Source organism: Nelusetta ayraudi, unplaced genomic scaffold (assembly GCF_046127955.1).
Source record: "Nelusetta ayraudi isolate G7.1 ecotype Tasmania unplaced genomic scaffold, CSIRO-AGI_Nayr_v1 ptg000034l, whole genome shotgun sequence".
NCBI lineage: Eukaryota > Metazoa > Chordata > Actinopteri > Tetraodontiformes > Monacanthidae > Nelusetta > Nelusetta ayraudi.
In genome coordinates, this window is record NW_027466084.1 from 5,067,501 (window position 1) to 5,081,728 (window position 14,228).

The following is a 14,228-nucleotide window of genomic DNA, read 5'->3' on the forward strand; positions in this document are numbered from 1 at the left end:
TGTCTGTCTGTAGCTGGGAGCCCATTGTGAAGTATGTCAACCAGCAGTATGAACAATACCTCAAAGAAGAGCTGCATGTAAACCGCAAGAGGCCAATACCTGACAGCAGAGTCCACTGTTGCATCTACTTTCTTCCTGCAACTGGACACAGGTTCTTTCACTTTGCACTATTACTAAAATAAAAAAAAACATCATGAAGAAGAACAAGAGGCAAAAACATCCACTGTTTTTTAATATTTTAATTTTTTGTCCAGATTGCGCCCCATCGATACTGAATTCATGAAGCGGCTCGGAGCCATAGTGAGCATCGTGCCTGTGATTGCGAAGGCCGATACCCTCACCATCGCAGAGAGAGAGGACTTTAAAGAAAGGGTTAGACACTGACTTTACACCAATGTGCGAAATACAATGGGATACAGGGGGGTCGCCCCCTGTCCTCCCCCCAATTAACCCATGCGACCTCCTGAAAGCCTCAAAGCAAAATTTAAGGGGGTCCCCTCCCACCTGATACTGACGGGTATTTCGCACACTGTGTTACACCATTAACCTCATTATGCTCGTATAAACAACCTGATCCTACGTATAGACGTGATAACTTTCTTCTTTTGGCAGATAAGGCAAGACATGGCAGCAAATGGAATTTCTGTTTACCCCCAGAAGGGGAATGACGAGGATCCAGAGGAATGTCTTCTGAATGAGCAAATCAGGGTATTACCTCCGCACCTCTTGTCGCTGAAATGTCTGAAATTCACTTTTACCACCTAAAGCCTTAAAGGTCTCGTGTGTAAAATTTGGCTTGATTTATGATTTTCACATTGCTGAAAACTTAACATACTGTCCATAAATACATCAATAAAAATGTATAATCGGCAGTAGAGTAAAAGTAATTTGGTTTTCCTACCCTTAGAACGGTTCACATGTATATACTGCATAAGAATATAGATCAATAAGGGTTTTGCTCCCAGTTAGCTGCTTCCAGAAGCCTGGTGTGAACAATCCAGCTGCCTGACAGCGGTATCCAGGTTTTTTTTGGGGGGGGGTTGCCAAGGGCTACAGTAGTTCACTGGCAAGCTCAGGAGTGGGGAGGGTACTGAGTCCGGGACGAAGTGCAGACGCTGCAATCTAAAATGTAACCACTTGATGTGGCTGTTTCTTCATCAAAACCTCCAAATATTGCACACTTGACCTTTTTGCCCGTTTGTAAGCATCCCTGTGCAATGAACTCATGTGTCATAAAGTAAATCATATAATAATAGTGAAATCACGCCTTTGCTGTTTGTCAGAAAAGCATTCCCTTTGCCGTGGTGGGAACAGACAAGGAGCACCAGGTGAACGGGAACAAGGTGTTGGGTCGAAAGACAAACTGGGGAATCATTGAAGGTATAGGAGGTCCCTTCAGCACGTTAGCCAATCAAATCGCATATAAAGCCCAATGAGCTGAAAACACAATATAAGAATGTAGCAGCTGCTCTTGTATAGCATAAAATGGCCTTCTTCTTACCATCTTAGAAGATGACAAATGTTTTGTTTTTTTGTTTTTTTATTATAATCTGAAACAACATGCAGCATTGACTGGTTTCCAATTATGGTTTTTGACCTTTAAAGTAGCCTTCGGCTTGTTTGGCCTGGCTTGACAGAGTCACGTTGCTGTTGAGAAAGAAAGAAAGAAAATAACAAGAGAGAAAGAAAAAAAGAAAGAAAGAAAGAAAGAAAGAAAGAAGAAGACCTTTATTGATCCCTTCGTGGGGAAAAGAAAGAAAGAAAGAAAGAAAGTAGAAGAGAAAGAAAGAAAGAAAAGGAAATGAACGAAAGAAAGAATGAAAACACTAATTTTCTTTCCATAGTTGAAAACGTGGCACACTGCGAGTTTGCCAACCTGCGAGATCTTCTCATCAGGTAAGCCAGGCTGTGTCATTTCATCATGGTCATGATGAAAAATTTGCAGTATCGCCAGTATTTTTTTTTTCCAAGGATCAAAGCTCGTGCTAAGATTAAAGTCATGTGACAGATGAAATCTACAAATGTTGTAGAGTCAAAGTTTGTATTATTGCTTCGCTTTATTTACCATACAGTATACCCTTGTTGATACTTTGTCCATGAAAACCTGCTCAGGTCCCACCTGCAGGATCTGAAGGACGTCACTCACAACGTCCACTACGAGAATTACCGCGTTGGACGGCTCAACGAGAGCAACATCAACTTTTCCAGCGAACTGGGTCTGCCCGCATGGATGCTGGAGAATGGACACAATGACAAGAGCAAACCATAAGGGCCACTTGTCACCACCGTTAACCAGCTTTTCTTTACAATCAATGGCATAATATGAATGCCACTGATTCTTCCCACTTTTTTTTTTATTATTGTTTTTAGATTTGACACCAAAACAAAAAGCAAAGCATCTATGGCAGGTACACTTAATAAGCATCTGAAGCATTTCCACCGACAGAACATGGTGCAATGAAATAATTCTAGACTAATACAATCTACTTTTCCAAATGGTAGAGCACAAAACAGAAATGCTTCTGTTATCAATGTTAAATTCCATGAAACCCTGACAAGAGCAACGCAGTTGTCACATCAGCAAGTTGATTCAGTGTGATGGCACATATTGGAGAACATCTTCAGCACAAAACAGGTTACTTTATTTGCCCACACAATGCTTTGATAAAGTTGGGCTTAAACATTGTAATTCTGCTGTTTTGTGAAAAAAAATAAAAAAAAATAAAAAATAGACACCTAGGTCAATTTAAAAGGAATCCAAGTGAGCAATGTGGATACTATGTGGTTGAGTTTGAAAACATTTTTTTCATAGCAAACGTTATAAAACTATAAGTTGCTTTTGAAAATAAAAACAAATGAATTAGTTTGTCTGTTAGACAGGCAGGACGTGTTTGTTTTCAATGTTGTTTGTTCTTTCTGATGAAGATGCCCAAATATAAAGTGCACATACTTCTTTTTTTTTTTTCAAACAACAGCCTAGCTCAGTCTCAAATGTTTTTGATTCTTTTTTTTGATTCTTTTTATTTCTTGACAGAGTGCTGCAAAAAAGATTAAATGTGGTAATGTGCTCAAATGCGTTGTCATTTCAAATTGCAACGTTTTTTGTGCTGAGTACTCCACCCAGTGGATAAAGCTGGCAGAACTCATCGTCATGTTGGAAAAATCATGTCTAATTGTAAAAATAAAACCTGCAACATGAATTTCGAGGCTTTCCCACCCAATGATTTTCTCAACTTATTATGTTTTTTGTTCTCAACAAAATTGTTCTTCTTCTTTGAGAGCTCAGTGTTCATTCAAATTGCCGAAGCTCTTTGCAGAATGTATCATATGTCTGCCAGAGAAAGTTAAAGGTCCAGTGTATAATATTTGGAGATTTTGAAGAAGAAACAGTGAGATAAAGTGGTTGGATTTTAGATTGCAGCGTCTTTCACTCTCCCTCCCTCTCCTGAGCTTGCCATTGAATGAAAACCGTTCTATTTTTGGAAAACCAAATGACTTTCATTGTACGATTATACGCTTTTATTAATGTATTTATGGTCAGTATATTACGTTTTTACCAATGTAAAAATCATAAATCAAGCCAAGTACTACACACTGGACCTGAGGTTATGAGCAGGAAACAGATAATGGGAGAGTTTAACACGGTGACCCCACTTACCCTAACAATTTATTTTTGTTTGTATTTTTGATTTTCAAATCATCACTGCCACCTCAAAGCAAGAAGGTTAAGGATTAAATTCCTGGATTCTCCTGGGGCCTTTCTGTGTGGTAGTTTGCATGCTCTTCCTGAGTCAATGTGTTCTCTCCAGGTTCTCCAGCTTCCTCCCACAGTGCAGTATTTTGTGGTGCTGTAAAAATCTCTCCAGCCTCAGCACCACAAGCGGGGATGGGAGACATGCCGTTAAGTTTAAGATTTCATTAAACATGGAGAATTGTATTATGGGACAGTTTACATTGTGTCATAGGGAAGAATATCATTAAACAATACATGTTCTGCACCCGTGCTGGTAAAGTGGAAAAGTTAACAAATGTTATTATGTGTGGACATTTACACAAAGTAATCTTTTTTAACAAAACTTTATTAAGAATTTTGCAAAACAATACAATACAATATAGCAACAAAAACTATTGCCAGGGGGTTACATACATAAAGATATTTTTACGGCTTGCACTATTAAAAAAAACACAAAAAAAAAACAACATTGTAGAAAGGACATAGATTTATGGTCTTGAAAAAAGTAATCAGAAACGGAGATAATTTTCCTTCAGCACATACGCAATGGGTGGCAGTCATGCACCGATTAGTTTTGTTGTTAACCACCGAAGAAGAAGAAGAAGAAGAAGAAGAAGAAGAAGAAGACTGTGACGTCACATCCTCTAGATTTACGGTGTCCCGCCATTTTACTTTTCTCGAGGCTATCCAAGCCTGATCACGCGTGTATCCATATTGTGTCACACTGCTGCTGCTCCGAATAGCTAGCTCATTGAACTGTTCGTCGTATACTTTGGATAAAACCCCAGTTTGGATTCTGGGGACACGTGTTCTCACACGTATTCCCCCTGTCTATGGTCTGACCATCGTGGAGACAGTAGTTGCGAAGGTAAGTCGTTTTTGGTTTTTTTGCTTGTTTGTTTTTATCAGAGTAGCTGCTACCAACACCGTCGTTAGCTTTATTGCTAATGGGAAAGATGTCTCGGTGCTAAGCTAATCGAGGTGATAGTGTAGTTTGAACTCTAACCTTATTTAGCCTCGTAACAATAATTTATTTTGTATAAATGTATTCCTATGTGGCTTCCGATGAATCGACCTTTTATGGCGTGCGAGCGCATTTTCCCGATTTAAGTTGTGGTCGCTTTGTGTTTTTAGCAACAGTAGCGCTGTGTGTGTAAGGTCGGGTGGGTTGGTTGAGAGAGAGAAAGAAGTCGAGTTTGTCATACTCTTTCCATTTTTTCGAATCCAGGTGAAAGATGACTCAGTTTCTACCGCCGAACCTGTTGGCGCTCTTCGCTCCGCGGGACCCCATCCCTTTCCTTCCGCAGTTGGAGAAGTTGCCGCACGAAAAACACCACAATCAACCTTACTGTGGGATTGCGCCGTTTATCAGACACTTCGAGGTAAAAATAAATACATTAAATGTATTATCAAAATGTTTCCATACATAGTGGACAGGCAATAAAATGACAGTTTCTCCTTCCAGGACCCTCGAGATGCCCCTCCACCAACGAGAGCAGAGACCCGCGAGGAGCGACTAGAGAGAAAGGTCTTGATACCTTATTCCAATGGTTTCCTGTGTCTGTTTGTACTAGTTCTTGTTTTCCTTCATCTAGCATCCCTGCGTTTACAGCATTGCTGAGATTATACCTAAATAAGCATGCAATTATTTTAACTTTAGCTCATTTTACTAGACATTGTTGCAACTTTATTTCTGTGCAGGCCAGGACAAAATGGGACGAGCTGTATCGTTAGGTAGGGGGGTATAAAACGTTATAGATAGATAGATAAGTGCTTTATTCATCTCTTCCGGGGAAATTCAGAATCTGGAAGGTTTTACTCAACGCACACGAAAAAGACGCATTCACTCATCACAGACAAAACTTCCCAGACTTGACACAATTGAGAAGTGGAACACATTCCAGTCAGCAATTGCTCTTGTGACTGGCCTGCGTGAGGATACTGCCTTTGCTTGTCAGACTAGTTTTATATTTATTAGATGGATAGATGGAGACTTTATTGATCTCCAAGAGCAGTTTGCAATATGGAAACAGTTACTGTGGCCCGAATAGCGCGACACATACCGAACTGTGGAAGAGCTGCACTGTTGCATCCCAAGTACTGTCACAGGTCAATAGTAAAAGCCTTTATAATTTGTGTATATATACTTTTACAGTTGAACACTTAATATGAGCTTTACATGTGGGCAATATATAGAAATAGGAATATTTAGTTAGTAAAGAAAAAACTTTAACTTTAAAAAAAAAAATAGAAACCAGGTTTAAAGCCAACAAATAGCCAAATTTGCAAGCTAGCATTCTACTTACCACTAAATCCTCTGTGTCTGTATTGAAACGCTGCAGTATATCCAAGTCTTGCTGCTGTCATGGCGCTTCTGTGTGTGTTTTCCTCTCAAAATAACACATGGTCGCTGGTGGGAAATTGAGCTAAGTCCCGAGGGGGGTGGGGGTGGGGGGTATCTTCACGTCTCTCTCTCTGCTACTGCTACTACTGACCAGCAGCAGTCTCCATATTTACCTCCACTACAACAAACTCCAAACTATAGTGACCAATAGCACACGGTGCTCGTGGAGCAATCTGCAAGCACATGTGTCCCATTTGTGACACTGTACATCAGCGTTTAAATTATTATCTCTATTTATACAGTTATTAATTTCTTTGAATTATTATGATAGAATTATTTGAATAGTTAATTAATAATAAACGCCACCTGTTTAAGCTTGTGTGCATGTAAACTGTGGGGAGGGCTGTTTTGAGCTGGTGGCAGTCAGCTCTGTGCTGTTTTTTTCAACCTCCGGTACTGATATCTGAGTTTAGTATTGGCCGACTCCGATGCAGCAACAACATTGTTGAATTACTCAAGAAATGGTATTTGTTTGTTTGTTTTTTTCCAAAAGAACAGAGATTGTTCTTTTGAAGTTGGGTAACTGTAATATTAGCTTCAATTTGCATGTCAAGTAGTTTTTCTATAGTTTAATTTTTTTTTTAATTGAATTCTGGGTAGACATATTTCATTGACTGTTTTCTTTTATGGGCAAAAGTGTTTCTTTTTTTTTTCTTTTTTTTGGCTGATCTGAAAAATGATCCAGTCCTTGATTCAAAGTCTTGATAGGATCCATGGTGCCCTTAACTCTGGATGACTTCTAGCAGGTCAGCACAGGGAAGCCACAGCGCCATGAGTCTCGCTGCTTCGGTCAGTTTGTCTCACTCAGACTCCAGAAGAGGTCACGACCGGGGCTCAACTGATTCATTTGAAACCAATACTCATTTAGAGCGTGAAGTCTTCATGCTCTTTGTTTGATCTGTTGGGCGTTTGTGGATGAGGTTTATATTTTATCTCTGTGTAAATGGGCACTGGAAATATCAGTATGGAAATCCTCACACTGCCGACTGCAGGCTGTTTGTGGGTGTGAATCAGATGAGAATCTCGACTTCTGCTAAACTGATGGAAAAATCGAGATCAAACAAAAACATTCTCTTAACACTGTGGTGTTTTTTTGTTTTTTTTTGTAGAGGCGAGAGAAGATCGAGAGGAGGCAAACGGTGGTCGAGACCGAACTCAAGCTCTGTAAGTTTACAACTGATTGAATTGAATTTGTTTCTCTGTGTTCTACTTGACCTGTCTAATGTAATTCATTTCAATTTAATTTAAGGGGATCCCCATAATGACCCGAATGCACAAGGAGATGCCTTCAAGACACTGTTTGTTGCAAGAGTGGTAAGTAACACGGTATCAAATGATATTCTTTTTTTTCTTTTTTTTTTTTCACCACTCGGGGGTTTCATCCCTAAAAATGTTTTCTCCTTGATTGCTTTAGAACTACGACACCACGGAGTCGAAACTCCGTCGTGAGTTTGAGGTCTACGGCCCCATCAAACGGGTAAGTTGAAGGCGGGTGAGAATCCAGGCAGGACAAGGCAGGTGGTACAAAGTTGTTCAATAGGTCAAGGATGATAAAATGGAGGGAAGTGGCCCATAATAAGGTGACAAGAGTGCCCTGTTGACCGGATGTGAGAAATGAGTGTAAATAAATCAGAAGGGAGAACGGGTGGAGTTTATTGATGACGACGATGTAGTCAAGCTGAAACACTTTTGTCAAAATCCACTGCCCAATCAGTGGCCTGCTCATCACATTGTGGTCCATCCATTGAGCATTGTGAATTAATTGCAGAGTTTGGACGTCCAGACGAGACATTTTTCATTGTAGTAATATTTCCAAAGTGGAAGAACGCCGTCCTGGAGAGCTTCTTAATCAGGGATGCAAAGTGACTCCGAGGCTTCCTGCATTGTTATTGGAGGCAATGAAGTAATGTCGATTAGTTAGTCCCAATTTGGCCTCTGGAAAATCCACGTCTGAGCTCCTTTGGTTTGAAGAAAAGTGATGTGGAATAAACTTTTATGGAGTGAAAACTAAATTCCGGGTCCTGTTGAGAATCACAGCTGATTTTCTTTTCCCTCTTCTTAAAAAAAAAAAAACTATTTTCCAGATCTACATCGTCTACAACAAGAGAACGGGGAAACCTCGCGGCTATGCCTTCATCGAGTACGAGCATGAGCGGGACATGCACTGTAAGTACCAACGTCAAACCCAAAGCGCATATACTTGTATATATGTTCATGACCAGCAGTGTGTTTTTGTTTTTTTAGTGTACAGGGAGGCTCTTTGTTCTAACCTGACTTTTTTTTTTTTTTTTTTTTTTTTTTTCTTAATGAAAACGAGACGGCATAATTTTTTTTAAGCTTGGCTAAGGTAAACCATTCTTAACAACCACATCAATGTTTTTTTTGTTTTTTTTTTAAAAGAGAGAGAGAGAAAAGAAACCGATGACATCATAGAGATGTTTACCAGTTATTGGTGCTTTTTTTTGTGATTTCTGTCTGTCTGGACGCTTGTCATCAGTTTGAGCCAGTTTTGTTGGAAGGCATATTGCTTCATTCAGTGGAGCTGCGTGGGATAAAGCGCAAGGACGGGAGGCCAGAAACTCTGTTATTAAACACCAGTGTACGCAACAAAAAAAAATGTTTGCCTGTGAAAAGGGCAGCGTTTCCTTTTAACTGTTAGACGTGGTAGCTCTGTGGAAGAGCAGCGTTCCCCTGGTCGGACTTCAATGGTAAGCAACGCAGTCGGACTCGCTCCAAACTCACAATGTGCCCAAGTACTGTGTTAGAAAGTAGGGTTTGTTCGACTGACTTAGCGTGTTTGTCAACGTCTTTTGTGCTGCTCTTCAACCCTGGTCATGGCGAGATTGAATTGTTATCACATTTGTGTCGAGAGACCGTGCCATTAGCCAAGTGCAAGGTGCCACACGACAGACGCACCATTCGGGGATGTCGTTGCAATGAGCTCTTCAAGACCAGAGTTGCTGAATCCCAGCCAGCGTTTTAGCCACAGGAAGACGGTGAATGGAGGGAATGTGAGCCAAAGCCATTTTTTATTAATTTTGTGTTGTTCTCATTGCCACTGCAGCTGCCAATCTGTGATGGTTATTGGCCAGAGCTGGCTGGCAGATGATGATGGTTAAGATACATCTACACCCTACTACCACAGCTCTGTATATGGTTGGTATAATGGGTTTGTATGATGGGTAAGATTTCTTTTCACCCTCCGTTTCCTACATAGGGAAGAGGAGCTATGTTTATTTGGTAGAGCACCTTTCTTTGAAAACACTTTAAAAAAAATTAAATATATATATATAAATATATATATTATTAAAGTTAGAACTATGTAAGGCCTTGAAAACGGAAGACATTGTTGCAAATGTGCAATAAACCCTCCCCAATGATTCTGCCCCTAAAGTGATGGCTTCATGCCAATGTGCGCTCATTCTTGAACTCCTGACCGACGACTAACACAAGACGTGTGCGTCGTGTTTGACCACGTCAACCCCAGATACTTCAGCTTGCATGGGGGTGATGTCCGTTTGGTAGGTGCTTACAGTGTTGCTTAAAATATTCAAATGAACAAATGAAACAGAGCGACACACATTTTTAGGACTGATTGTTTGGTTAAAAAAAAAAAAAAGAACAGACGTTTGGCCATTTAGGCTGTAGTTTACTCGGAATTAACGGTTCAGACCGAACAGACTGCCTCGTGTAGGATGAGCACACAGTGGTTTGTTGTGCTGGTACATTTAGTGCAACACGTAGTAGTGAACATTTCTAACTAGCCGCTCCTATTATTCCCCAAAATCCTAGGATTAAATTCAGCCGAACATGGCGAGTGTCCTTTGTCCAGGATTCGACTTCAACCTTTTTGATTGAATTTGGTCTCGACTGACTTGATTTGGACTCCTGATTTTGGCACCTACAGGAGGCTTGCGATAAGTTTGATGAATTTGGCCCATTGATTAACGCCTTGCTCAGGGATTCTTTTCAGTCATATCGTCAGCATCTCAAACAAAACTCAAACCATTTGGCCTTAATGGGAGGCAGATGAGGGGAGTCACTCGTTTTTTCTCCACAATCTTAACGTAGTTTGATTTCATTATTTATGTCCTCACAATAGGATTTGAAGCAATTTAAAAGGAACGATTCTATGCTCTTTAATCCATGGAATGCCAGAATATGGGATTAAACGATAGGTTCTCAACTCTTTCCAAAACATGACAGTTAGGTGGAGTTCATTGAAATGATAAAAAAAATAAAATAATAATAATAATCACTTATTAAAGTTTCATGTCCTGTGAACGAGACGGCCCCGCACTTATGAGTTGAGGTGGGGGCTTGGTAAGACCCTACCATCTATTGACATTCTCGGGGTGTGCTGGAAGTGGAGGGGTTGCGGTAAGGCCCCCTAGTGTTCTTGTGACGACACGTTTGTTCCGGTGCTGAGGAACTTTGGCCAGGCCCTAGTACCGTGCAGAGACCTTGACCAGGTGGTGAGTGAGGGGTAATGGTAAGGCCCTCGGGATGTAACTGGTGAGGATTTGGTAAGGCCTCAGTTTGTGCCATGACTGATGGGTTTTGGTAAGGCCCACCTGTTGGACTAAGATATACCCGCTGAAATCAACTCCACGTCAGCCGAGTGTGGCGGCCAGGATGAGCCTCTGGGATCTCGGCAAATGTTTTGGTCACGCAAGGTGGAATCGTAAAAGTCTTTGTCATGTTTTGACTGGTGGGACAATGTCTCAGAGTTGAAGTAACCCTCAACCCTGTTGACATTCATTACCGTATTGCTCTGTTTGTTTTCATTGAGTGACTTTGCTACAGTCTTTAAACTCCCATTTCATATATATATATATGTGTGTGTGTGTGTGTGTGTGTATTTATATATATATGTATGTGTTTGTATGTGTGTATGTATATATATATATATATATATATGTATATATATATACACATACGTATACATACATATATTTACACACACGCATATATATACATGTGTATATACATATATATATACATATATAATAAAGCAATCTGTGAAAAGGGAGAAGATGCTCACAGGTAGGTTAACCTCATTAATTAACTGAATTTTAAAATGCACAACAGCAGTCCTGGCAAAGTTATTCTAATACAAAAAGTGACTGGTTACTCTTAAGTCATGTGTGCATTTAATTGTTATGCAAGTGTCTAAGTGAACATTTCCATTTTCTGAAAGAATAATCACGCTCAGCTAATTGTTGTACCTAATAAAGCAGCAGGAAGTCTGCTTTAAATGATTCTCCTGCTATTGGACAAAGGGCAGTTATTTCTTCCTGGCCCGCTCCTGGTCTGTATAAGAGTGCACTTGTTTCCTTGGTTGCTGCCAGACAGTCGTACCCTGACTCACCCCTCTTTCTCTTTCTTCTTTTATTCTTCTCTAGCGGCCTACAAACACGCAGACGGGAAGAAGATTGATGGTAGAAGGGTGTTGGTGGATGTGGAGCGAGGACGAACTGTCAAAGGATGGCGCCCTCGCAGGCTAGGTCATCTGCTTTTCATATATTGACGTTTAAAGCGTGTGTGTGTGTGTGTGTGTGTGTGTGTGTGTGTGTGTGTGTGTGTGTGTGTGTGTGTGTGTGTGTGTGTGTGTGTGTGTGTGTGTGTGTGTGTGTGTGTGTGTGTTGTGTGTGTGTGTACATACGTGTAAATATATATGTGTGTGTATGTGTTTATATCTATATATATATATATAGAGAGAGAGATATAAACACACACACAAACATGGAAATAAAAAAAACTAAGAAATAATAAGTTCAGATTGTTCATATAATTGTTTCACAAAAATTGAAATGTCTTTCAGCATGAAGCCTCAGTCAGCTGCTGATGTGCTTTAATAAGTGAATGAGTAGTTTTGTTGAACGAAAGAGAAACTTAAGCTGCGCTGTGATTGGAAGACCGGATTGTGCAGTGTAGCAGCACTTCCCTCCTTGCATTCATGCACTGAAAGACAAAGACTCAAGATTCAATTTTATAAATATTGGAGAGAAACGATAAAGTTCCAAATCGCTGTTAGTCATTCATTCATGCTTTGTTTTCGATGAATGATTTCAAATTGACCTGTGGTGACATTTTTATTTCATTCCATTAAATTTATTATTCGTTGGGTCCGTCCTAAACAGGTGGTGGATTGGGTGGCACCCGGAGGGGCGGAGCCGATGTCAACATCAAACACTCTGGCCGGGACGACGCCTCGCGTTACGACGAGCGTCCTATAGGAGGGTGAGGATCTGCAGCGGCTGCAGTCGTTTGCTTTGTTTTAGTTTTTTTCCTTCCACATTTAACTGTGTTCATTTGTTGTCGACTGCCAGTAACGAACGAGAGCGCGGAGAGCGGCCGGAGCGAGGGGAGCGCCCGGAGCGTGCGGAGCGCCCGGAGCGCGGGGAGCGACGGGAGCGCAGCCGGGAGCGCGAACGGGACAACAAAGACCGGGAACGCCGGAGGTCTCGATCCCGGGAACGCCGTCGACGCTCTCGATCGCGCGACCGCGACAGGGAGAGGGAGCAGCGGCAGCAGGTCGGGGAGGAGAACAGCGGCGGTGGCGGCGGCATCGGTGGCGGCGGCAGGCGGCGTGAGCGAGACAGGGAGCGCGGGGGGGCGGCGCCGGCGCCGGCAGGAGCCGACAGTAGGAGCAGGGAGAGGAGCAAGGAGCGCAAGAGGAGGAGCAGGAGCAAGGACAGGAGCAAGCGGGACAGGGACAGGAGCCGGGGGGTAGACGGGGAGGAGGCCGGGCTGGGAGATCCGGGCGCCGACATCAGCGACAGGACGCTGGAGGAGCACGAGGGGGAGGCGGGCGACGGCGGCGCCACAGAGGAGCGGCGAGACCGGGACCGGGACCGGGACCGGCGGCGGAGTCACAGGGACCGGGAGCGCAGGCGAGGGGACCGGGACAGGGACAGGGAGCACAAGAGGGACCGGGACCGTGGGGAGCGCAGGGAGGAGCGGCGGGGCCCGGTCCAAGACGACGATGATCCCGCCGCCACCAGCGGCGGCGCCGCCCAGGAAGACGTAGGTAACGGGGGGGAGGAGGGGGAGGAGGAGGAGGAGGAGGAGGGGGCCGCGGCGGGACACCGCCACCACCACCACCACCACCACGGGGGGGATTACGGTCAGGAGGAGATGGTTGAGCAGCAGGCAGCGCAGCTGGTCGACGGCTACGGCTCAGGTGAGAACGGTTACAAGGTGGAGGCGTCGGGGGACGAGTACTGACCACGGTCCCCCAAGAGACGCTCTCCGTGTTCCGACGTCCGCGCGTCCTCTAATGTCCGCAGCATTGTCTCCCGACGGAACTTTGTTAGAACCGAGACTCCCAGCAGCAGCCGCTCTCGACATGATTGGTGAAAATATCAAAAGATTTGCATGCACAGTCGATGTGTAGAGCTGATTTAATTTCAGTTCCATGCGTCTCCGTATGGTTTTTCTATAATTGCCCGGTGGATTCTCTCACCACCACCAGATTACCTTTTTTTTCTTAGTTTCGGGGGGGAACATTGTGAATTGCTGTTTTTAATTCATTAAATTTGTTGTCTTATTTTCTGAGTAATACCCAGGTAGATTCATTTTTCTTTAGACCAATGGATTCCAATTTGTTTTATGTACAATTGAAGGAGATTGAAATGATAATGAAAGTCATTCTGGAATAAAAGATTGAATAAAAATGTTTTGATTTCAATTTGTGTGAAGCAGTTGTAGTGGGAGGGGTTGAAAGTAACTCCTGTACTGCTGTACTGACGACTTACACATTTCCTCCTCGACTACTTCGACTGGACTTAGAATATTACAGGACGCATAATGGTAACGTTGATAATACATTTATTTCGAACCAAAACAAAAAGATATCTCGCTCACAACGTAACGAGAAAATGCACAGGACACCATGTAAGCACATGGTGAACAGACACAACAACAAAGACGGTTTGAGAAGCGGATGGGAGAAGCAAAGGTTATGTTCAGTATACTGCTCAAAAAAAATAACAAAAAAAAACACTTCAATAATATTGTAGATATCAATTAAGGAAAGGTTCCAGTTGAAAATATTTATTAATCACACAGTGGAATGTGTTGAGAACA

General features: G+C 42.4%; 2 protein-coding genes across 3 annotated transcripts in view; both read left to right on the forward strand.

The window, feature by feature from the left end:
- The window catches only part of septin12 (septin 12), a 28,670-nt gene extending 25,470 nt beyond the window's left edge, over window positions 1-3,200 (forward strand). For both annotated transcript variants that reach the window (XM_076032653.1, XM_076032654.1), the window contains 6 exons: window positions 14-151; window positions 255-372; window positions 613-708; window positions 1,284-1,380; window positions 1,845-1,896; window positions 2,113-3,200. In XM_076032653.1, the coding sequence (XP_075888768.1) occupies window positions 14-151; window positions 255-372; window positions 613-708; window positions 1,284-1,380; window positions 1,845-1,896; window positions 2,113-2,269 (658 nt within the window). In that variant the 3' untranslated portion in view covers window positions 2,270-3,200. The remainder of the gene's footprint in view (window positions 1-13; window positions 152-254; window positions 373-612; window positions 709-1,283; window positions 1,381-1,844; window positions 1,897-2,112) is intronic.
- A 1,191-nt stretch (window positions 3,201-4,391) lies between these two features.
- Window positions 4,392-13,830, forward strand: snrnp70 (small nuclear ribonucleoprotein 70 (U1)). The gene is made up of 10 exons (XM_076032666.1): window positions 4,392-4,601; window positions 4,962-5,115; window positions 5,199-5,261; window positions 7,247-7,301; window positions 7,387-7,451; window positions 7,552-7,614; window positions 8,222-8,303; window positions 11,543-11,644; window positions 12,281-12,380; window positions 12,470-13,830. The coding sequence occupies exons 2-10, from the start codon at window positions 4,969-4,971 to the stop codon at window positions 13,365-13,367; spliced, it is 1,575 nt and encodes a 524-aa protein (XP_075888781.1). The 5' UTR covers window positions 4,392-4,601; window positions 4,962-4,968; the 3' UTR covers window positions 13,368-13,830.
- Window positions 13,831-14,228: the final 398 nt, after the last annotated feature.

Coding starts and splice junctions, on each gene's coding strand:
- snrnp70 (XM_076032666.1), top strand. CDS start 4,969: ATGACTCAGTTTCTACCGCCGAACCTGTTGGCGCTCTTCGCTCCGCGG. Junction 7,302..7,386: donor CGAGACCGAACTCAAGCTCT/GTAAGTTTACAA, acceptor ATTTAATTTAAG/GGGATCCCCATAATGACCCG. Junction 12,381..12,469: donor GACGAGCGTCCTATAGGAGG/GTGAGGATCTGC, acceptor GTCGACTGCCAG/TAACGAACGAGAGCGCGGAG.